Source organism: Panicum virgatum, chromosome 3K (assembly GCF_016808335.1).
Source record: "Panicum virgatum strain AP13 chromosome 3K, P.virgatum_v5, whole genome shotgun sequence".
Taxonomy (NCBI): domain Eukaryota; kingdom Viridiplantae; phylum Streptophyta; class Magnoliopsida; order Poales; family Poaceae; genus Panicum; species Panicum virgatum.
The window spans coordinates 61,237,685-61,261,787 of record NC_053138.1 but is presented as its reverse complement, the minus strand read 5'-3'; the positions used below and the strand labels follow the sequence as shown (position 1 = coordinate 61,261,787).

The window sequence follows — 24,103 nt, the reverse complement described above, 5'->3', positions numbered from 1 at the left end:
TGTGCCTCAAATTAAAATCTAGTAATAGAATAATGGGTATAGTTCCAATATGATTTTAATGTAATTAAAACTAAATAATGAACCATGGCACAACCAAGGAGGCGGCCCAGTGGTTAGTTGTGGTCGACTGAAACCCACAGCGGTTGTATAAAAATTATGAATGCCAAAACATATACTAGTCAAAATAACTATGACGATTTCTGTGACATTAACGCTGAAACGTCATTGTTTTGTGGGCTCGATTATGACAAATTCAATAAAACGTCACTAAGTTTTGGGCCAAGGGCCCATACCTTCAAATCCATGACGAAAGTTTGAAAATCGTCATGGATTATGTGTCATTGTGACGCTTTTCTAAAATGTCATGAAATTTTCATCATAGATCACCATATTTCTTGTAGTGATTCTTAAAATATCTTCTATGATAAAACAAATGATAGTAAAATTAATAATAATTTCATAAATTTTTTGAATAAGACGAATGGTCAAAGATTGAGATAAAAGTCAACGGTGTCAAATAAAAAAGAATGGAGCGAGTATAAACTATCACACAAAAGAAAGTTTAATTTGGTGTTTGGTTGTTGGCCAAAAATTCCAGCCTGCACAATCCAAAAGATGCGATGCGACAGTTCGTTCTTGCTGGGGCGTGAGCAAGAAATTAAACAGTAGCAATAATTCATTGCAGAAAATGGTCGTTTCCTCACTTTACTAGGTTGTACTTCCTCTGCATTTAAATGTATGATACCGCTGACTGCTTTCAACTCAACGTTTGACCATTTTAAAAATTCATGTAATTCATTTATTCTGTTATAGTTATAGTTTGTTTCATGATTGAATTTCACATGTTTGCATTGTTTTCTTAATAGACAAGTGGTCAACCTTATGTTGAAAATCAACGGGCGTCAAACATTTAAATACAAGAGGACACCACACAAGTGGCTACATATGCATACATACAACAAGTTGGTCACGTAGTCCAGTATAGAACGAGTAGAATTAGTAGTCTTCAGTAAGGGTGGGGTAGGTTTACGTCCAAATCCCACCATCATAGTAATATATATGATTTATTTGTTTTACCTATTAGATTGTGGAGAGCAACGTGCAGATTGTAGCAGCAGAGCATCTCCATAAACCCTCTCGTAAATACGAATTTAAGAGTGTTAGAGAAAACCCCCTCTAACAGAAATCCTAAACAAATACCTACTAGTAGCAATATGCCAACATCCTAAATAACCCTTGTACTCTCTCACATGTAGAAAGTATCAAGCCACTATCTACTCTAGTTTACATTCAAATAAATAGGATACCCATGTTTAGGGAATTGCTGTGGAATAAAAAAATAGAGGAAAATTTTGTTTAGTATTGTTCTCTACTTGGTAAGATAGGAGGTCTAATTTAAGGCGTCTTTTGGAGATACTTTAACAATCTACGAGTTGGAAAGACATACTGTTGTTGAATTTCAACAATTTTTGGCATGTGGATTGTTACAATTCGTAGGTGCAAATTACTTATTTGTTTAAACTTTTGATTATAGAATATACAATCTGCAATCCTTATCTGAAAAAAAAATCCTTAATTCATCAACTAGCAAAACCTTTTTTACCAGGAGCAAATCTACCACCCTGCCCCCTCGCTCCCTCCCCTCCTCCCAAAATTTTTGGCAAGAAGAGAGGAGAGGAAGATAATATAGGAAAAGTGAAGGATCTTTTGTATTCAATTTCCACCATTTTTTTTTTGGTTTTGCTCTAGTGCACTTTCGGGCTTGGACAATAAGGGGAGCATCCTGCACTATATTTTTCAACATCCTAGTCGGTCATTTGACCAGTTTGCCAGCCCCACGTAATATGTTTTTTCGGTGGATGTGTTCATATAAGCATAGATATGTTGCTGGCTACTCGCGTAATGTTCTTGAAAGGAACAACAGGGACGGCAAGATTGTCCTATATATGCGCGAATGACTCACCGTGCAGTGGCAAAGGCCACTAACTAGCTGGAGTGCTCCCACCCAGAGTTCCACACACTTATGCTCCAGGGGTTTTCCTTGGAGTTTTTCTATAAAAAAAGATTGTCCTATATATGTACTTACACAGAACCTTATGGAATTATTTGGTGATCTATCCTAATAATAAATTTTAATCATGTCTTTTAGGGCAGGCACCGTGACAGCTTCAGGCGTTGAAGTTTAGGAGAAGTAGGACAGATCGTGTTGATACTGTTCGAGCAGCAGGGCAATCTCAAGTCCTCTCGGTTTGAGCCTTTGAGGTAATTAATCACCAAAGTGAATACTAGGGTCTAGGAATTAAGAGATATTAGATCTGCCGCAGCCGGCTCAACTACAAAACAACTGTAAGAAGTGATACAACACGGTGATGGGGTAGCGCTCACTTCTTTCATGAAGGCAGCGAACCAACGTCGTTTACAACAACAACATCATCCTTGAGTTTATTTAATATAATTATTCGTCTTTGAAAAATTATAAAATTATCATTTATCTTACTATTATTATAGATATTTTAAGCATAATTAATATTATTTTGTATTTATACAAATCTTTTGAATAAGAGAATGGTCAAAGATTGGGTCAAAAACCAATGATGTTAAATATAAAAGAACACGAAAATTGCATACCCCACCCCACCCAACCAAATAAGTCACTTTGATTTTAAGTTTCCCTTATAAATGATTTTGTTGGAAAAACCCACCTGGTATTTCAATCTGTTTTGATTTGCCCCTATAACAAATGCGTTTGCTATGTAGCATTGTTAGGGATGGTAGATAATAACTTTTAACTCGATCCTAATTCCTATGTGCTTGTATGGCATAATCCCGTACATTGCCAATATCATCCTTGAGTTTTTTTTTCTAATATCAATGCATTCTTAATTCATGTGTTCATAAAATATTTAGGAATACTCTAATAGTTATAAGAAATTATGCAATCATACCTTGTTAGCTAAAAGCAAACCCTTTGAGCACACCACAAAAATTATAGGGTTGTAGGATTTTTGCAACAAATCACTGGGGGAAAAGTCAAAATCAAAGCAATTTTTCCTAAAAGAACGGAGGGGTACTAGCAAACTATATTAGTTGCAATCATTATGTTTATCATTAATCACCAAAACATAATAACCCTACACATCGTCGACTATCTTGCCCCTGATTTCGTTGGGTTCAGTTCAAAGATTGACCCGCTTTTGGGTTCGGGTCCGGTCAAAGCCAGGGACAAATCGGGGCTTTTTCCACCCTTCCTCTCTCTTTCCCCGCCAGAAAATATATATTTTTCAATCTAGGGGGCAAACCGACTATTAACTGCATATTCGCATCGACCAATGACTGTACAACTTAAACTCATGTTTCATGTATACACGGGTCAGACTATCGTCTATCTCGACAAGTCAACTTCAGGTATTCCCAGGCGGACTCGAAATTCACCACCACAATCCCATGTAATCAACTGATTACAAATGGGTAGAACTTGAATCAATATTGCTGATTCACTTCTGTTTTTGGGCTGCCAAAAGCTTGTAGGACTAGGATGTTGTGCACCAAAAACCTGGGGTCGCCGTTACAGCTTATGATACATGGCTGGTTGGTCCAGCAATTTGGTTGAGCCCTCTGGTTCATTCTTGACGTTGCCTGGCTCGTCGATGGCCATTGCATTGGCATCCGGCTGCAGAAGTTGACAGCACCACGAAGAGAAAAGGACAGCTTTGATTAGTCACAGAATCATCGTTGCGTTGATAGCATGCACTCTTGGAGAAAATAAGATGCTTACAGGAGCTTGCTTAGGGGAACCAACGTCTTCTGCCATGGGTTCCAGTCCTCTGTGTTCAGATGTAACTCTGCGACCATCCTGCAGAACGTGAAATGAATGTCTGTTTAAATAGGTAATCACATTACCATGGAAAAGAGAAGTGCAGAAGAAACTGTCCAATACCTGAACTTTGTGCTCATTTTCGGTGAATTCTCTCTTAACTCGGATTCCTAGAATGCTGCTTCTCCTACAACAAAAGAGACATGAGGAAGGGGGTACACACTAGTCACCGGGTTCAAAAAAAACAAAAGGAATTGAACACCATCTCAGAGAGTGAGAGGTACCTTGTTGACTCTTCCACAGCCTTGTGATCATCTACTTCCATATCAGAATCAGGATCGTGCCTTTCATCTGGCTGCATGTCATATATGTACCCAAGATACAATCAGCTTTTGGATTCTCACTTAGAAGATAATACCAAGAACACATTCAACAATAGCTAATATCACCTAGCAAATCTAACTGTGCCGCTTAACGTTTCTTGTCAAGCATGTTTGGAAACAATGTTCTATTTTTATAGATGTTAATAATAAATTATCTAGTAGTTAACTCAAAATTGGTATGGAGTATAAAGCACAAAGGATTTATCAGCCCTAATATTTATATCCATACGTGTTCCTCATCAAACAGGAGTACAGGCCTCAGGTTATTTCTAACACAATTTTAACACACTAAAAAAGGTCCAAGCATCATCTTAACTGTAACATAGTCCCTGATTGTACATATAATCAATTAAACCATATATATAACGAAGCGGGCATACAAAAATGAAATTGGGACAAGATCCTAAAAAACAGGCAAAACATGAAGTGTATTAACTATCTTGGCAAGTCAAACTCCATTGAGAAGCATAGCACACAAACATATAGGATGAAGAACAAGGCATGACCACATGAGCACAAGACAACATTGAAACGCATAACATGTGTATTGCATACAATATGCTGAATTGCTGAGTCAACAAAAGAAGCAAGAAGATGCTAGGAATAACATAGGAAAGGCTAGTCTAGGTTTCTAACAGCCTTGCAGCTTTCATCAAATAAAAAACAAATGTTCTACCATCAGGTCTATTAAGCCGGGTAAAGGAAAAGGGCCATCTGTGTTGGCATATAATCATAGTTCAGCTAGGTGCTAGGCGGATTCTAGGCGCCGACCCACTGCCTAGCGCCTAGGCGGGATTAATCGCGCCTAGGCGGCACTAGGCGTTTTAATTTTTATACACCTATATATGTATTACCTTAATAAAAGAAAAAAATAAGAGAACTGTGGACCCAAAGTTAAAGAAAGGCCCATTAGGAAAGCCCAGCAGCCCACTTTATCCACCCATCCCACCTTATCCATCCGGCCATCCTCCAACCAGGAACCCACCACACGATGACTTCTCCCTCTCCCCTGTTTCTTCGACGCCGCCCGTCCGCGCTCCCGCAGATGCAACCGCCGCCTCCTTCTCCTCCGCCGCCGCGCCTGCCACCTCCACCTCGTCCTCCTCCGCCGCCGCCGCCCGATGTCAAACCCGTCTGAAGTTCCTCCCCCACCAGCAACCTCCGCCAGGTGCCGCGGAACCCCTCCACCTCCCCCACCGGCACCGCCGACAAGACGCTGCCACCTAGGAGCCCGCCTAGCCCCAAATCGACGCGGTGCCCCTCCGATTAGCGCCTAATCGCACCTAATCGCCGCCTAGCTGAACTATGCATATAATTGACCAGTGAGGCCGTATAATCAAAACTGCATGGATGAAAATTTGAATAAATAACTGGATCTAGGTTCACTGCTGATTTACTTTTAGTAATCCTGGTGCAGATTGATGTTTCAAATTGTCTAACAAATTAAAAATTAACAGAAACCAAACATCTAATGCTCATGAGGATAACATAAAGCATCCAGAAACTACAACAGACCCTTTTTCACCGTAATTTATCTTCAGATAAAAAAAAATGCATGGACACTGGACCAGTTAACTTGCTGCTTATAATAAGATGCTCAGTTGCTCACCTCAGGTAACTCTGCATCAGGAGGTCGCTCTTGAAACTGGACACTAGGGGCATGTCGAAGTTTTGAAAGATTGTCCAGAAGTTTGTTTCTTATATCATCCAGTTGCTGTCGTGTATTTTTGTTTTCCATGTTACTTGGTGCAACATGAAGAGTGTAATCTGGACCAAAGTACTTGTAGTACTCATTGACAGGCATCTTGTCTTCAAGCTCTTGACCAAGAGCAACTCCTGTCTGCACAAAGATATAAAATAAATAATAAGAAAAGGCTAGTTAAAACAAACAACAGATAGCATCAAAATGTAAAACAAGGATAATACTTGATTACTTGTCATTTGAACATCTGAAACCAAAAGCCACAAGGCACTACTTGGTACAATATACAAATAACCTTTGGGCTAATTTATTTACACTATATGTTCTAAGATTGATGTAAGAGTACACTTGGCTAAGAAGGTACACCTGCTAGATATGTGCATATGCACAAAAATATCTCAACAAAAAGTTGCAATTGAATGAGAGATAAAACATCCAAGCAATCAATTACACGTATTGCTCAAAACCATGGAGCATTGGTGTTCTGAGGATTAAATTGTAATATGCTCAACAATAAAACAACACACCACTAATATCTAGAATGCAGACTGAATCAGGAAAATAGAATAATATCAGGTTATAGCACATTCTATCTTATACCTTCTCTTGTCATTTCTAAACTATTTTTCTGTGTAATTAACTTTCAGGTAGCCATTGTAGTGCACAGGAAAAAGCACTTGAGAAAATCAGTTTTAGATCATCATACCTCATAGCACCAACAGCGTGCAACATTTCTTATGGTATATCCACCACCTCCGAGAAGTAACAAGGGAACGTTGAAAGACCTCATGTACCTCACACATTCTGCATGACCTCTTATTGAAAGATTGAAGCAGCCCAGCCTATCCCCAGACAAGGAATCAGCACCACACTGAAGCACAACAGCACCAGGGCGGAAAACCTCCATAACCTTGCCCATGATTGGCTTGAACAGGGACTGGTAGCTTTCGTCATCAATCCCATCATCCAGAGGGACATTCAGGGAATAATACTTCCCCTTTGAGTGCCCAATGTCACGGATATCCCCTGTTCCTGGGAAATAATCCCCAAACTTGTGGAATGAGACTGTCATAACCCTGTCTCTTGTGTAGAAAGCCTCCTCTACGCCATCTCCATGGTGGATATCGATATCGACATACAGAACTCTGTGCATATTAAGACGTCACATATCAGGTATCAGCACATCAGAACCACTAATCGTGACTTGACGAAACATTTACATACAAAGAAGGGAGGCCATCGCTGGAAACAAGTGACGGTAGAATGGAGAAAGCTTGTTACAGCGACTTCTGGGACTAATCTACCCCAAACGTCACATACCCATCACCAAGTAACTTTATGGAACTACTCATCAGCAAGCAACTTCGCCGAATTACCCATCACTACTAAACTACACGGAGACGTAACTAATCGAAACACCAAATCAATCACGGGCACAGATGAGAGGAAGCATAACCATAATCACCTCGTGGTGCTTGAGGAGCTCGAGTATGGCGAGCACGATGTCGTTGACGTAGCAGAAGCCGGACGCCTCGCACTTCTTCGCGTGGTGCAGGCCCCCGGACCAGTTGATTGCGATGTCGTGGCCGTGGTTGAGCTTGACGGCGCCGCCGACGGAGGCGCCGGCGTAGGTCTGGCAGAAGCTGTAGAGGCCGTCGAAGACGGGGCAGTCCTCGTCGACGTTGAAGCGCTTGAGCAGGCGGATCTGGTCCTGCTGCGTCTCCGGCGTGACGGAGCGGAGGAAGTTGATGTAGTCGTCGGCGTGGAAGCGGCTGAGGTCGCGGTCGCGGGCGGGGTTGGGGCGGTACACCTGCATCTGGTTGAGGAGGCCGTAGCGCGCCGGCAGCGAGTGCGTCATCCGGATGCGGTGCGGCTTCATCGGGTGGCCCTGCCCGTAGTAGCAAGGTTTTTTTATCCGACCGATTCCACCGAACCGCCGGCCACCGGTTCCGGTTAACCGGTCCGGTTTGACCGGTTACCGGTAAAAACCAGTCAAACTCAAATTTGAATTCAAAACCCGCAATTATACCGGTTTCGAACGGCTAACCGTCCGGTTAGACCGGTTTACCGGTCCGATTTGACCGGTTACCGGTCGGTTTGACCGGTAACCGGTCGGTTTAGGTTAAATTCAATTTTTTTTCTTTTTTAGTTTAAATTCAAATGACCGCAAAGTATACTAAATGAATGTTTGTATAATATGTTTTAGCCTAAATGAACCCTCCAACCCTCTTTTGTACTACTTTTACATTATATTTGTATACTTTTGTATGCACGTTTTTTTTGTTTAACTTCAAATGCTCGCAAAGTATACTAAATGAACGAATATTTGAAAAAATTCGACACCGTTAGATTCGTCGCAATTTAAAGTATTTTTAAGAATTTTTTGGAATTTTTCCATTTTTTGGAATTCAAATTTAAAATTTGAATTTGGCCCGGTTTGAAACCGGCCGGAACCGGAACCGGTCCGGGCCGGTTAGACCGGTAACCGCGGTAACCGGACCGGTTCCTGCCGGTTTTTTTAACCCTGCGTAGTAGTAGTTGCCCACCTCCGAGTCGTAGAAGTAGCACACGCGCCGCTTCTGCCCGTCGGGGCCGACCGACGGCAGGGAGTTGCCGCCGGAGCCCGCCGACGAGGGGTCCATCGCCGCCGCCGCTGGGGATTCGGGGGTTTGGGGCGTGGGATTTTTTTTTTCTCTTCTTCTCCTTTTCCTTTTGTTTGGCTGATGCGGGAGCTTTGTTTTTTTTTTGACGCCTCTCATGTGAGTACTAATCTATTCATACATGTACACCCACCCACTTTATACATGCATACCTCACTCACACCACTATATACGTACAAATAGCCATACAACTACACTCAGAACCGAAGTCCGCGTCCTTCTCGAGATCACCGGAAGATTCCGTAGGCGACGGGTGCGTCGCACTCCTTTTGTGGCTCCACGCGTATATACATACAAATAGCCATACAACTACACTCAGAATCGAAGTCCGCGTTCTTCTCGAGATCACCAGAAGATTCCGTAGGCGACGGGTGCGTCGCACTCTTTTTATGGCTCCACACGTGAGAAGCTGCATATTTAATTAAGGAAACACTATTCCCAAGTGCGAACCGCCGCCGAGCAGCGCTCCAACGCGGGCGGCAGGCGCTCCACCGAGCAGCCTTGCCAACGCGCTACGGGCTGGCGATAGGGAAGGAGAATTTATAGGGGAGGGAGAAATTCAGAGAAGGGACTAGAAAGCGAGGTAGGCGACGGCAAATGGGTTTTGATCATTTTTCACTGGTTTTCCCATTTCCAAGTTTCCAATGTTTTGATTACTAGTACTAGTAGTAATAAAAATATTAATCTCCAAACTATAATATTACATTATTAGTAGATAAAAATAATAATAAAATAAAATAAACGTTTCACATAGACCATGAGCCTTATTAACGAGTACTCATAGACGTTTCTGATGACAGAAGCTGCCATTGGGTCCACTGTTCTCTGGTGCCAACCAATTTCAATCAAAGCTCATACACCTCATTAATGACTACCCATAGACGTTTTCGATGACGGGAGCTGCCATTGGGTCCACTGCTCTCTGGCACCAGCCAATTTTAAGGGTTTTTGTTAGATACGTGCCATTACAATTTCAGTGATTGAAGGTACACCACTACAATTCATGAAATTAGAAATATGCCACTGTAGCACGCTTGATGTAGGAGTTTGTGGTGGCATATTTCCAACCCCAAGCAATTTTACGGTGGCATATTTCCAACCCCAAGTAATTTGCGTGACATATTTCCAACACCAAGCAATTTATGGTGGCATGGTTCCAATTTCATGAATTTTAGTGGTGTAACTCCAATCCGTGAAAGTTGTAATGGCTTAAAAAAAATCACAATTTCAACTTAGGGTTTGTAGGCAAGATAAGGAAAAGAGAGAGATTGTTATGGATGATAAGAAATAAGCTCGATAACTCACATAGCATCACATCAGGCTCAAGTTTAACCCAACTAGCTCAAAAAGAATGCGCATTGTGAATGTTGATTACCAAATGACATACTCACTATTTGATGTGACATACTCACTGTGCAGACACCTAGGGTGTTACAGCCAATCTCGTCCCGAGATTATAGGAAGAAAATGATACAAGGACTTGGTACCTGGATTTGTTATAAGAAAGTCGGGAAAGTTTCTTTGGAGAAAATTTTCAGTCTCCCAAGTGGCTTCTAATTCAAAAAATGATGTGGTTCCAAACTCAGAAAATAATAAACCACACTTAGTACTGGTTCATCATTTGAGATTTTAAGGAATGAAAAAATCCTTATAACAACAAGATGGGGCTTAAGATGAAGGCACGACTCAAAACCATCTTTTTCATCCAAGAAAGTCTAAGCATTTAACACGCATGCTCCTAAAATCAAAATTTAACTCACTCATGGTTTAAGCACACTAATACTTATCTATGAGGATTTATACTAGAAGTTCCTTAAAAAGCTCATGTACTAATTTCAAAGACTAGGAACCAACTCAAACATCAACTAAATATGCATGCACGTCCTGACCGTCCTCACAAAGGTAAACAATTGCCAACTATGGTTGGGCTTACGTGGTTAGCACGGTGGCATACATAGATACGGCTCTCCCTATATAGCTAGTCGATACATTCTAACCGTTCTTAACTTATCGAATTGCGGTTAGTGTACCTGCAGAAGATTGACAGAACATATATATATATATATATATATATATATATATCCATTGAACCTTTCATGCCAGCACTCATGAAAGTGTTCCCATACATTACCGCTCACTATAGAAGCGGCAGCCATACAATTCCCGCCGTATGGCCAACGTTAACATACGCTGCTCAGAGACGTATTCACGAGTTCCTTTACTCCCAATATAGTCGACCGAGATCGATTTATTGGCAGCAGCTCAAGTAGGCCACTGCTTGAGCGCAGCGTTCGGTTCGCATCGCCGACGGGAAGGTCAGACTCCCTCAGCTGACTGAGTACACTTTACTTCCAATATAGTCAACTAATAGTTGGTATATTGGGAGCACCTCAAGTAAGTCACTGCTTGAGGGCAGCGTTCGGCTCGCATCACCGACGGGAAGGTCAGACTCCCTCAGCTGACTGAGGATCCTTACCATCTTACCTCACGTAGGTGCGTCGTTACAAAAATTAAGGGTTGCTTGTGAGTATGGTTTGACAAAATATAAAGTGCTGGAAGTCAGATAACAAAAACCATACATAAATAACCACCTAGTAATTCCCGTAAATTCCCTAGGACTTTACGTTCTATGCACAACCCTTAACGATTCCAACGTAGTTTTTCGAAATACCTTGTTGTTCCAATTTTATACGGGAAACTATTTTTAAGGTTCCAAAACCTCTGGTGTACGCTTGTAGCTCTGATACCAGCTGTGGCAGAACCACCTGAATTATCCCGACTCAAGTGCGCAGACCATCACCATAAAGGCAACACCGGCTCAAACGCACTTCAAACGGAACAATCCTTGGTCTGTCGGGTAACGTCCCGATACAACCACCGGTTTTCGGATCGAACAAGCATACCCCGCACGAAGGCGAGTCCAGAGATATTACAACCACACTTTTACAACACAGGCATAATATTGATTACAAACCAGTTCAAACCATTAATACAAAACCAACTTAAGTAAAACAGTTATACAAGCCATAACTTAAGTTCAGAGTTTAGACAGCGGAAGATAAAACACGACGGCTACAACACGTCGCAAAAGGATACCAGGCTAGCCCAAGCATGGTATCACTCGTCATAGTCATTGCCGGTCGAAGACGTATCCCACTCTACGGACCAGCCAGGAGGCAACGAGCAAGGATAAGTCAAGCTAGCGATCTGATCCTCAAAACTCATACCTGAAAAAGGGTTTCAACAGCAAGGCTGAGTATTCTAATACTCAGCAAGACTTAACCGTCAACGGGTATAAGTAGCCCACCTTAGCTAGACTATGTAAGGTTTTGTGAGCCTCTGGTTTTCCTTTTGCTGCAAAGCAATAAAGAGTATGTCCTTACTTTCAAGTTTTAGCTTTCAAGATTCTAGTTGATTAACCATTCTATGTAAGCAACTACTATTCAATCATGGTAGAACTTTAAGCAAACATCAAGATTGATCATAATATTGTTGCTCTTCTTACTCTGTGTGGCAAAGAGATCAAGCAGTCTCATTTCATCGTGAGAGGCGGACGATTCTGAATCGAAATTCAACCTTGCAAGGATAAACCTAGCACACACGTTTGGAACACCGTCGGGTCATTCCCAAACAACCGTTGACCTTTCTTTCCGGCTTGTGGATAGTGCCACTCTCCCCGACTACAGGGCTCCAAGGCCGAACCTTGTCCCTCGAAGTCGTAGTGTTGCGCAACATAAAAATAAAACATATCCCTAAGAGAGAGTGGGAGGTATATCCACTCCCCGGTCCAATCGGCTACTAGGCTTGCCGCGTACCATATTTACGGCATGTGGCTAGTACTTTCAAAAACTTAACCAGCACTGCCACACACCGCGACCTTAGCAAGTTCATCAACACATACGGATTCTCACATAAAGTCATGATATCGATCACAACCCCGTCTGTCGTCCTTATATTGATAACAGAAAGTAAACAGGCAATTCCTATAAAGCTCGCGAGTGACAGGCAATCACTCGACTTTTACCGGTCCTATAAGCTTAGCAAGTAGTCGAACTCAGGTCTAGTGTTCAGTACATAGGTTCCTAGGATCATGCATCTAGGGTTTCAATTGAAATCCTAAGAACTGTAAATGCACAAGTAAGTAATACAGTAAATGATAATAATTTGAAATATAGGTTATGTCCGGGACTTGCCTTCTCGGTAGTTGCTAACTATTTCAGCCCTAGGCTCTTCCGAACTTTGGTCCGGGGCTTCAGTTAGTTCAGCAGTGTTTACTTGAGCTTCGAGATCACCTCCGTCAGACTCCGGGATCAGCTCGTACGTCCCGTCCGACAAAGCAGTCGTATCTATATGTAATGCAAGAACAGTATTATAAACACACATGGGCAATCATTTATAGAGTAGTTAAATAACAAATCTAACTACACAAGGCATCATGATCAACAACACAAATGAAGTTTACCAACTTCATTAACAAGTGAAGTGATTTCCTATAACAATAAGTCATGGTTTGCTAATAAATAAACAACTCAAAGCACAAACAGAAATAAATTTAGAAAAAATTACCATAAACATAACATGAACAGATTAAGCTACCCTGTAAAAATCATGCCAAGACATGTAGCCATTTAATCACATCAATTCATTCATTCAGACAACACCTATAACAAGCTTGAATTATATAGGTCAAACTAGAGCAAAACAGAAGCTCAGAATTTAACAGGAGGTTCACACAGAAATTAGCTAGATACTGTAAATTTTTCATGATTTTATCTATAGAGAATTAATTCTGAGAAAATAAACAAAACAGACATAAGATTTAGCAAGATTCATTTTTAGCTCCTGTTATAGCCATGAACTGAGGCTAAAACTTCCTGGACAAGCTAAGATACTCAAAAAGAACATGCAGAATTATTTTCATGATTTATTACAAACATAAAATATTTAACACAAATAAAGTCTACTAAACAAGGATTAAATCAAATAAATAGCTACACCAGAGAACTGATCATGAAATTTTTATAGCAAAACTAGTGTTATAAGAACAAACTACCATAAAAGTTTCACTGCAAGACAAGCTTTCAATCATCAGATAAGAAAAAGATTAAACATCTAGTATTTATTTACCTAGTGACACCAAACAAATTATACAGCAAAAAATTGCAACAAACACCTACCATATTATGGTTCTACTGCAAAGAGGTTTACACAAGGATTCCAAAACATCCAGATTTGCTATTTTATGAATTTACCATGAATTGATATTGAATTTCAAAGATCACAGCACACTATTACAAACAAGTCCCTATAGCACTATTCAAATGAGTCTTGGGCTATTCAAATAACCCCCTGGGGTTTTCTTTCTTTCAACCCGAGGTCCCTGGGCCGGGTTAGAGAGGGGAGGCGGTGGTTGACCGGCCGTTTCCCGGCGAGGGGCTTACCGGCGGCGAGGGGAACAAGGCGTGGGAGCTTCACGGGTTCAAGGCGCACCTCTGGGTGCTTGGAATCGAGGCTAGGGTGGTCGGAGATGGGGTGTCGACGGTGAGCGGCGGCTTGCGGGGCTCGGAGCACGGCAGCGGGGTGGCTCCGGTGGGGTTCGGGCGAGGGAAAAGGGCTGGGGAGCTGCGCTAGGACGAGGCGCGGCTAATGGTGGGGGCTATTGGGGTGGAGCGGGTCTGTGGTGGCGGCTCCGCGGCGGGGTGAGCTCGCCGGCGTTCAAGCGGGGCGGCGGCGGCGTTCTGCGGTGTGAGAGCGAGGGGAATGCAAAAGAGAGGGAGGAATGGATTTCTGGGGCTCTTGTAGTGCTCGGGCGCTCGCTAGAAAAGGGCGGCGGCTTCTGCAGCGTGCTTGCCACCGCGACGGCGAGGTGGCGGCGGCGCGGACGCTTCTGGGCTCGGCGGCGCGCGTGGCACGGCCGGGGGACTCCAGCGCGAGGCAACAGGCGGGGGAGGAGGAGCAGAGCGACGCGTGGGTGCTAGCGCGAAGCAAAGGGGTGGCCTTCCAGGCTCTCCACGTCACCGGCGGGCGGCGCTGTCGGTGGGCGGCGGCGAGAAACAGAGCAGGGAGGTGGGGGAAGGGGATAAGGGTCATTTTGCAATTTCCGAAAATTCCAGGGACTAGTCTGTAAACCAGCGATAACTTTTAAACCAAAGCTCAAATGGAAAAGTGCCCAACATGAAAGTTGTTCAACTTTTCAAGATCTACAACTTTGATGTTGTGCAAAAATTTATTTGACCAAAGATTCAAGAGCTAAAATTAAAAACATAGAAGGGAATTTGAATTCTAGGAATTTTGTCTTTTTCAATGCAAATTCACTTTAAACTTACACTTAAAAGCAAATTTTGCTGACATGCATTAAATGCACTGAATTTTGCAAAAACACCCTCCACAAAAGTTATAATTACACAACCTATTCAACATAACTATAGAAAGGACCTTGCATAAAATTATAATTACACATATAACCTTTATATTTACAAAGAGATCCTTTTTAAGCAATTTAAGCACATGATGCATATAAAACATACACAATTACTGTGCAGACATCTTTTTAATTATTGTGCAGACACCTAGGGTGTTACATACACGAATAAAAATATGCCATGCAACCGTTAGGACACAGTGCGATGCATGAGTGCTTATGAAAAGATGCATTTCAAAACGATACAAAGCAATGTGGTTCAGAAGTTCAACTCGTTTTAGCCTGAAGTGTTTCCTTCCAAATACAACTATTAAACTTACTTAGAGCAGCATAGATTAAAACCGAGACTTGCTTTGCTAAGGTTACACATGCATGAAACAAACAACTAACAACATTTATATAAAGAAAAGAGTAAAACTAGGGGCAATTTATAAGTAAAAACCTAACTTGCATACATGCTCTAGCAACAAAAATTTACCAGCTTAACGTGAAAGCAATACGGCATGACATCCAAATTTTCCAATATTTACTGCTGCTAACAAAGCATTAAAACAACCCTAGCAAGGTAAACGAAATATAAATAGATCTACACCAAAGTGCACAACACCAGCACCTGAAAATTTTTTACAGTAGATTACACATGCAAAAAGTAAACCACTGCGAACTTTCCATAATTTTTAGAGCCCTAGAACAACCGGTAATAAATAAACTTGGTTTAACGCAAACCGGATTTTCAGCAGGGCAAAAGTGATAATTCTCAGGCACAAGTATTTTTCCTCTGAAGATCTTGATTTTAGAAACCTAACAAAATTTGTTTGGAATTTTTCGCATTTTTCTGTGATTTTCTACGCAATTAAGAATTTACAGCCGAAATAGAATAAATAAACAAATTGAAAAACATAAAGAGAGGGGGGGCTGACAGCCGGGCCCCACATGGCAGTGGGCACCGGCCCAGCTCGCATCCCGCTCCTCTGTTTCGCACGCACGGGCGGCGCGCGGCCAGGCGCATCCCGCGGCGGCGCTCCCCGCCGGCGGGGCCGACCGGCGGCGCTGTGGCGGGGCCGAGCCGAGGCCCAGGGCGGCCGGGGTGCAGGGCGGCCGGCGGCGCATGGGGAGGCGCAGGGGGGCTTGCGCGGCGGCTCGCGGCTAAGGGCGGTGGCGGCGCGCGGCGTTCCGGCCGCTGTGGAGCAAGGCGGCGGCGGGATGGGGCGGCGCAAGCTTCGGTGAGGCCGAGCGGCTGCGGAGCGTGCGGCGGGGGCCCGCGAGCGGGCGCAGGGAGGCCCGACGGTGTGCGCGGGCGGCGCACAGCACGTCCGCGGCGGCGCGGCGGCCAAACGACGGCGGCGGCCGCGGATTCGGGTGGGGAGAGGGTCGAGGAGCATGAGCAGGTCGCGGGAAAGCTCACCGGGGGTCGATTTGGGGTGGAGGATGGCCGGAGGAAGATCGTTGGCAGAGAGGGCAGAGCTCGGCGTGGAGCTTCAATGGTGGACGGCGTCTGCAGGCTCGATTCGGCCGTGGAGCGACTCAAATCGAGCTCGAGGAGGGTCGAGGATCTTCGGGGTGAGGCTAGGGAGCTCGGGCGCGAAGGGTTTGCGGCGGGACGGCGAGGAACGGCCGGCGCGACGAGCTCTGCTCGCCCTGCTCGGCTCGTGCACGCGAGCTCGAAGGAAGATGAAAGGACTGCGCTGGACGGGAAGCTTCGAGGCCTGCGTGAGGAGAAGAGCGGCGCTCAGACGCGATTGCCGACGCGTGGAAGCGGCGCGCCGACGGCCACAGTCGCCGGTATGGCCAGCGAGCTACACCGTGTCTAGCACAGGAGATCCACTGTTTCTTCGTTTGAATGATTTTGACTCGAAATTGACTAGCTGAAACTCCAAATTCCATATGGGAACATGAAATTTGGCCAAAATAAAAGTTGTAGAGGAAAAGAAGATCTACAACTTTTGTTTTGGGCGAAAGTTGATTTGGAGCTCGGATCGATGATAAAAACGAGATCGAAAATGGCTGAGTAGATGTTTACTAAGCGAACGCGATTAGCGCTAACGACGAACTTGAGTCCACGATTAGCGAATTAACTCGGGATTAGCGAGCATGATTAACACAGGGGTGTTACAGCACCGGTGCAATGACGCAAGCCTGGATACTGTGTCAGAACCCCCAACGGCTACTGACACAGAGAGGCTGGTTGGACCGACGCCATGAACTTTAACACCGTCGGTTCTTCCGATGGTCATGATTTTTCTGCAGTGGACTTCCAACGGCTATGTGACCCTCTCCACTCTATATAAGGGCACCCCCTAGCCCATTTAAGCAGATTTTGACGCATTGAATACCTGAGGCCACCCTTAGAAGTGAAGAGAGTGCTTTGAGCAATGAGATGAAGATCTAGAGCATTAATTGTATTCCAATCTTGAAGAATTCAATCTTTGCAAGTGTAGCAAGTGTGCTTGAGCTAGGGCCAACTGAGTGTAGGTCAAGTGAAGGCTTAGGAGCTTGTTACTCTTGGTGTTTGACGGCACCTAGACGGTCTTGGTGATCGGGAGGTTCTTGGTGAGATCTTAGAGTTTGTGGGAGTCCCAAGAAGAAAAACTTATACACGGTGTGAAGCTCGCCATTTCGGAGATGGAGAAAGAGCATTTTTAGTGATTACTTGCTCTTTAGTGAAGCAAGGGAGTAATACCCTTGTGTGGGTGCTCCAACGTGGATTAGGGAGGAGCGTCAACTCCTCGATACCACGGGAAAAAATCCGGTTGTCTCGTGTCCTTCGCATTTACATTCAAGCAATTAATTTTAGTTTTTATGATCTTGCTCTTCTTTGCTTGTGTGTTTGACTAGGACAATGGCATGATAGTTTGATTTCTTGTCTAGAACTTTTACATGCTAGTGTAGTTTCCTCTATGCAAGATGAACATATTAGTGTGTTTTCCTTCCTAAGGATCTTTTGTTAGTGTGCTCTAGTTAATATGGTTCAAATTTGTAGATTGGGCAATACTAGTCTAGGTTAAGGACAAGGTAGAAATTTGAAAAATTCCCAATTCAACCCCCTCTTTTTGGGCTTCGATCCTTTCAATTGGTATCAGAGTATAGGCTCTCTTTAATAGGCTCTCTGGACTCACCTTCGTGTGAGTTGCATGTAAGCTTTGGGTTCGATTGACGCTCAGGTGGATTCTTCAGGACTTTACCCGACAGCACTGCCGGATTACTCCGTTTGAAGTGCGTGTTAGCCGGGATTACCTTTAGGGTGATGGTTAGCGCACTTGAGCCGGATTAATTTGGGCGGTTCTGCCACAAGTTCTTCAAGAGCTTCAATCCAGCGGCGCACTGCGGGAATCCCCGATTGGAGCTGCGGTGACAGCTATGGCGGGAGCGGCGGCGGCGGCTATCCTCTCTCTCTTTCCCCCTCCCGGTCTTACCTCTCCCCCTCCCGCTCTTGCTTCCTGCGCTGTAGGCGGAAGGCTGGATTCTTCCCGCGTCAGCGCTGATTTGCCCGCGAAGCAGCGCGCAAGGCGTCTGCCGCGCCCGCCTTCCCGACGCCCGGACGCCCAACGCGCAAAGCGTTCGCTTTCCCCGCTATAGCGGACACCATAGGCGCAGATGGTTGAGCAATGGAGACACCCCAGAAATTTTTTTCGCTTGGACGCCAAGGCGACGCATTAAAAACCTTGGCTGGAGCACCTCCCCTTGAAGTAAACTTCCTCCATCGCTTCTACTTATCTTCCATGGTCAACTAAAACGTGTTCCATTTCTACTTTCTCTCTCTCTCTCTCTCTCTCTGATGGCTTTGCAAGAGAACCAATCCGTGGGAGCTATCACTGGCTATTCTGCTTAGTCTTAAAGCACCATGTGGCCGCTCTAATCAAGTTTCCAGGTTACCGGATCGATCTTGTTACCATTCGATTAATAGAGCTATCCTTGCAGTACTGAGCAGCTCCGTGCTCAAATCATGTTGTTCTCAGCATTCTCCATACAAATCATGTTTCTTCTGCCGGTGGTAGAGCTAGAAAAAATATATAGCTGAGCTGAAATATAAGTGAGAGACTAAATCAAACGTAAAAGTTTTCACCCCGCATTCACATTATGCAATCGCACTATCTAGAAGTTTTCAATCAAAAATGAAATCAAGTAATTAATAATACTATTTGGTTTATTCCTCTTGTTGCCAAACACCTATCTTGCGACCTTCTGCTGGCCCCACCTATCTTGCGACCTTCTGCTGGCCCCACACCATTGGCCGAGTCCTGCTACTGACTACCCCTGCTCCATCTCTAGCGGCTTGCCGGCGCCCAGCGGCCACGACAGTGCCAACGTCAGGTCGCTCGTGTTACTCCTTTCCATGAATCAAGCTGCTGCCGTGGCACGCGCACGTCACACCTATAAACCTATTTAGCTGCTCCTATTCAGCCGATTCGGCTGCCGATGATCCAGCTCCGCGCGCTCGAGACCGCTGTCGCTAGCCCGCGTGCTAGAACCTGCGCTAGGAGAACTGATTGTTCTCGACAGTTGGATCTTTTACGCATTGGCTGCTGTTGGATAGGTTGGGTAACATGAGGCACAACAGCTTCTTCTTGCGCTCATCTTTTCTAGCTAATTGCCATGGTGTCCAATGATCAAGTCGAATTAAAATCTTATTACGGTTCTATTAGCTATTTCCATATATAAAAATAGAGTTGTACTTGTATACATCTAATATAACAAAGCAGTATTAGAGAACTCTTTGGGATAGTCTAGACCGTCAGATCTTCATAAAATCCAACGGTGTAAATTTTTCTCTTTTTTACATTAACGTGGGAATTTCCAGACTCTCTCGGCAAACGTGGTAGCTTCACTATTGTATTAAGATAATAGATAAGTCCAGACGGGCAGAGGGTAGCAGGAGTTAAGCCAATGTTTTTATTGTTAGTTCTATGCTCTCTCTCTTTTTTTTTTGAAGCAACAGGAGGTGATTGCTCCCCTAAATATAGATTTATATTTAAACACTAAAAGAAGGTTTGTACAGCAAAAAAGTCTTACGAAACAAAAGAAAAGAAACGAAGAAAATCTGGACTACTATCCAAAAAGAGCTATCCATTTTTCTAACAAAGATTTGTGTTTTGCTTTAACTCGGTGCAAAAGCAACAAGAGTTCCTTCTTGAAGATCATTTGACAAACGAGTGGCACTTACCCTTCACACTTCCATGCTGCAGGTCGCTTCAGTGACAACAAATGGAAGCGCCTAAAACTAATTATGGAGGTGGCCGGCCTGTCGGTCGCCAGCACAGTGGTGCTCCTGCTCTGCCTCGGCCTCTCCCATCGGTGCCTTTTGCAATGCCGCGACGGCAGGACGACGGCGACGACCAAGACGAAATCCGTCAGATCACGGTCGTACTTCCGTGGTGAAGCCGTGGAACTCATCGAACTCGAGCAAGGCACTGGCGTCACCGGGCCAAGGAGATTCTCCTTCGACGAGCTCGCCGCCGCCACCGACAACTTCTCCGACGACAGGAAGCCCGGAGAAGATGGCTTCGGATCGGTGTACCGTGGGTTCTTGGAGGGCCTGAACCTCCACGTGGCCATCAAGAGGGTCTCCAAGACCTCCCCGCAGGGCTGGAAGGAGTTCGTGTCGGAGGTGAAGACCATCAGCGGGCTCAGGCACCGGAACCTCGTGCTGCTCATCGGCTGGTGCTGCAGCGGCGGCGACCTCCTCCTCGTCTACGAGCTGATGCCCAGCGGCAGCGTGGACAGCCACCTCCACAACCCGAGCAAGCACCTCGGCTGGCGGGAGAGGTACCAGATCGTGCTCGGGATCGGCTCCGTGCTCGTGTACCTACACCACGAGACGGAGCCGCGCGTCGTGCACCGCGACGTCAAGCCAAGCAACGTGATGCTAGACGTGGCGTTCGCAGCCAAGCTCGGGGACTTCGGGCTGGCGCGGGCGGTCGAGGACGGTGCCCGTCGGTCGTGGACCACGGTGCCGGCGGGCACGACGGGGTACCTGGACCCGGAATGCGTGGCCACCGGCAGGACCAGCGTGGAGTCCGACGTGTACAGCTTCGGCGTCGTGCTCCTCGAGATCGCCTCCGGGCGGCGCCCCGTGGCGACGCTGCCGGACGGGAGCACGGCCCACCTGGCGCAGAGGGTGCGGGACCTCCACGACGCTGGGAGGGTCCTCGATGCGGCGGACGCGCGGCTGGGCGGGGACTACCACGCCGAGCAGATGGAACGCGTGCTCGTCGTTGGGCTCTGGTGCGCGCACCCGGACCGGAGCCTTAGACTGGACGTCAGGCACGCGGTGAACGTGCTCCGGTTCGACGCCCCGCTGCCGATCCTCCCGGCGGAGGATGCCGGCCGTCGCAGCACGCCTTGCGCTGCCGGTGGCCGATGCGGTGTTTCTGAGGGACCGAAACTGGCGATCAGAGGGGACTGGATGTGAGCCGATTAAAATTTCTTTCGAAATCGATCCGTCGGCCTATATCCCGAAAATCACCACAAACCCTCAAGTCCTAGATGGAGTGTGGAGTAGCTATAGAAGAGCTAAACCAACACAAATCAGCCCTAGGAACGAGCGAGAGAAAATACGGAAGCGATCGAGAAAAACTGCAAATCTCACAGTTAGGGACCGGTCAGACCGCTCGCTCAGGCCGGTCAGACCGGTCGGGCTGGATTTGAAATTCCAGACCGGTCAGACCGGTTGCACCGACCGGTCAGACCGGTTTTTGCGACCGGTCAGACCGCTTCTGCCCAGAACAGAATTCCAGCCCGCGAACTTGAGGTGATTTCAAAATTACTTGTTCAAATCATCACCAAATGGTCTCAAAATTTGTAGGGAGGTTCCTGGGATAGAGATGAACCTCTCCACAAAAAGAATTAACCCAAAACGCAAAGGATCACTAGAATTTCGAGGGGGGAAGAGGCAAAAGAGGGTTTTCCAAAAACTCCAAAAACCTCAATCAGAGGGACTCGTGATTCTCGGGGGTTTAACTCTAGGCTAGATGGTCGAGATGCAAATCACGGAGTCCCTAAACCCACCAAGAGAAAGGTTTGATCCCAAAAACCACAAAAAGAGAGGAAATCAATCCAAGAACAAAAGATGAACGGGAACACAAGAGAGCTGCTCAAAAGTGTCCTCGATTTCAATCAAATTCATCGTGATTTACAGAGGAATTCACCTATACAAGAGCTAGACCTCCACCCATTCATCCACCCTCTCAAATTGTGGACCTAGCTATAATCTAGACCACTTTGCCATGGAGACCTCGGCCTAACCCTAGAACAGAGAGAGGAGCAAGGAAAAATAGAAAAGACTCGTGGTTTGGAGGCTCACCTGTCCAAGGGGGCAGGTGAGATGTATTTATACGACCTCGGGGGCGACCGGTCCTTTCCCAGAAATGGCCTCCACCCTGACTCGTACACTAAAACACCCGTAGGGGCAAAACCGGAAAGGGTACAAGATCTCATCCAACGGCGGAGTTTCTTTCTTCGACTCAAAGCCTTCTCCGCGATGCCGCCACGTCGATGCAGATCTGATCCGCGGTTTTGAGGGGTCCGCGAAACCCGGTGAGGTGGTCGGTTTTGTGAAAACCGACAAAACTCAACGCACGGGAAGATTCCCGCCTCCACGCCGTGGCCCTGGATGCCGTTCCCGCCTCGGCCTTCTGACGGCCCTAGACGCCGCCCGACGCCCGTCACCTCCTCGCCCGCAGCGAGGCCCTAGACGTCGTCGACGTCCGTCACCTCCGCCAGTCCCGAGACCGACGCCCGTGCCTCCACGACTTGGCGTCTTCAACCGCCGTCCACCAGCTTGGTTTTGTGGTGCAAACCAAGAAACCCGCCATCCACCGGTGCTTGCTCCCTCAATTCAGGAGTGGACGCCACAGCTGCCGCCCAGCCCGAGCTCCGGTCCCGGCTGCCCTTCACCGCTGTCCACCGCACGGTCCATCGGCCACAGCACCTCCACGACAGCTCACCGTCGACACTCGACGCCCGTGTACCTGCAACCAAAGACCAAGTACACGATCACACCGCACGGTTGACAATTCATTCATCACAGCCAGGAGTGAGTACTGCTCATTCCTCAATCTCCCCCTTGATGAGTGCATTGTCAACACACCACCTGTAACCAGAAAAGTGAAAAATAAAAAATGGCAAGAAGAAAGAGAAGAACTCAAGCAAGTGACAAAAAACTCAGAAAGGCAAGAACAATCACTTACTTAAGCAAAGATCGATTCCCTAAGACAAGGGCAACGGCTCGACGCAGTCGATTAAAAGCCAAAACATGACTCCTCAAAGACAGAGGTAAAGCTCGACGCAGTCATGCAAGAAGCGGAGGGAAAGCGAGGAAAGATCAGTAGCCAAAACAAAGCAGACACTCCCCATGCAGAGCCTTTCCCTCTCACAAGTACAACTCTCCCAAACAAAACAGACACTCCCCATGCAGAGCCTTTCCCTCTCACAAGTGCAACTCTCCCAAAATGATGCACTCTAAAAGCCCTGTGGGCAACAAGTTTTTCAAAAATCAAACAAGTCTCAAGTCTCCCCCTTGTTCGATCACTTCTCCCAAAAAATTCTCTCCCTTATTGGCACATGCACACATCAAGTCTAAAATATGGCTAAACCTCCCCCTGAAATCATGCTATGCAATGAATGTCGCGCAGAGGGTGTAAGTGAAACATTCAGGCATACAAAGATATGATCATCTAGTGACATGCATGTGTGCTTCATAAACAGGAACTGAATCTATCTCAACAGGGTATATCAATCAAGTCTAGAGCTAGCAAGTTCAGTTCAGCAAAAATAAAAGCATCACCCATGATCTAGCAACAGCAAGTAGGAGAAAGAAAGCAGTGCTAGCCAAACTCATACATGGTGATCCAAAGCAGCCAACATATATGATCATGAATCAATTCTGCAACTCAACACTTGCATTTGAATGAAAATTTAACAGTATATATCAAGCAAGTGTTTCTGCCAGGGGTTGAAAGTTTGTCATGTTTTACTTAGCAGCGAGGCTAAGCCTATGCCAAAGGCAGTCAGAAGCTTAAGGCGCTCGCTTTAGTCATGCACAGTCTTGCCCGGGTTCTCACTAGTGATATGTGAGCCGTCCCGAAAGCTCGATCAGTGCGACAAGCAATCCCACCTGGATCTTTT

At 45.6% G+C, this 24,103-nt stretch overlaps 2 protein-coding genes across 2 annotated transcripts; one reads left to right on the top strand and one right to left on the bottom strand.

The window, feature by feature from the left end:
* Positions 1–3,083: 3,083 nt before the first annotated feature.
* On the bottom strand, positions 3,084–8,614 carry LOC120700078 (probable histone deacetylase 19). Its single transcript, XM_039984241.1, has 8 exons — positions 8,435–8,614; positions 7,365–7,800; positions 6,606–7,046; positions 5,807–6,037; positions 4,099–4,169; positions 3,938–4,001; positions 3,776–3,853; positions 3,084–3,670 (listed from the first exon to the last, which is right to left on the bottom strand). Exons 1-8 carry the CDS (start codon positions 8,539–8,541, stop codon positions 3,566–3,568), a joined length of 1,533 nt encoding a protein of 510 aa, XP_039840175.1. The 5' UTR covers positions 8,542–8,614; the 3' UTR covers positions 3,084–3,565.
* A 7,847-nt stretch (positions 8,615–16,461) lies between these two features.
* LOC120701136 (L-type lectin-domain containing receptor kinase IX.1-like) lies at positions 16,462–21,389 on the top strand. Its single transcript, XM_039985287.1, has 2 exons — positions 16,462–16,762; positions 20,164–21,389. The coding sequence occupies exons 1-2, from the start codon at positions 16,462–16,464 to the stop codon at positions 21,387–21,389; spliced, it is 1,527 nt and encodes a 508-aa protein (XP_039841221.1).
* The last annotated feature ends 2,714 nt before the right edge of the window (positions 21,390–24,103 follow it).

Coding starts and splice junctions, on each gene's coding strand:
- LOC120700078 (XM_039984241.1), bottom strand. CDS start 8,541: ATGGACCCCTCGTCGGCGGGCTCCGGCGGCAACTCCCTGCCGTCGGTC. Junction 7,047..7,364: donor AGCTCCTCAAGCACCACGAG/GTGATTATGGTT, acceptor CTTAATATGCAC/AGAGTTCTGTATGTCGATAT. Junction 3,671..3,775: donor GTTCCCCTAAGCAAGCTCCT/GTAAGCATCTTA, acceptor CAACTTCTGCAG/CCGGATGCCAATGCAATGGC.
- LOC120701136 (XM_039985287.1), top strand. CDS start 16,462: ATGGTGGACGGCGTCTGCAGGCTCGATTCGGCCGTGGAGCGACTCAAA. Junction 16,763..20,163: donor GCCGACGGCCACAGTCGCCG/GTATGGCCAGCG, acceptor TCCATGCTGCAG/GTCGCTTCAGTGACAACAAA.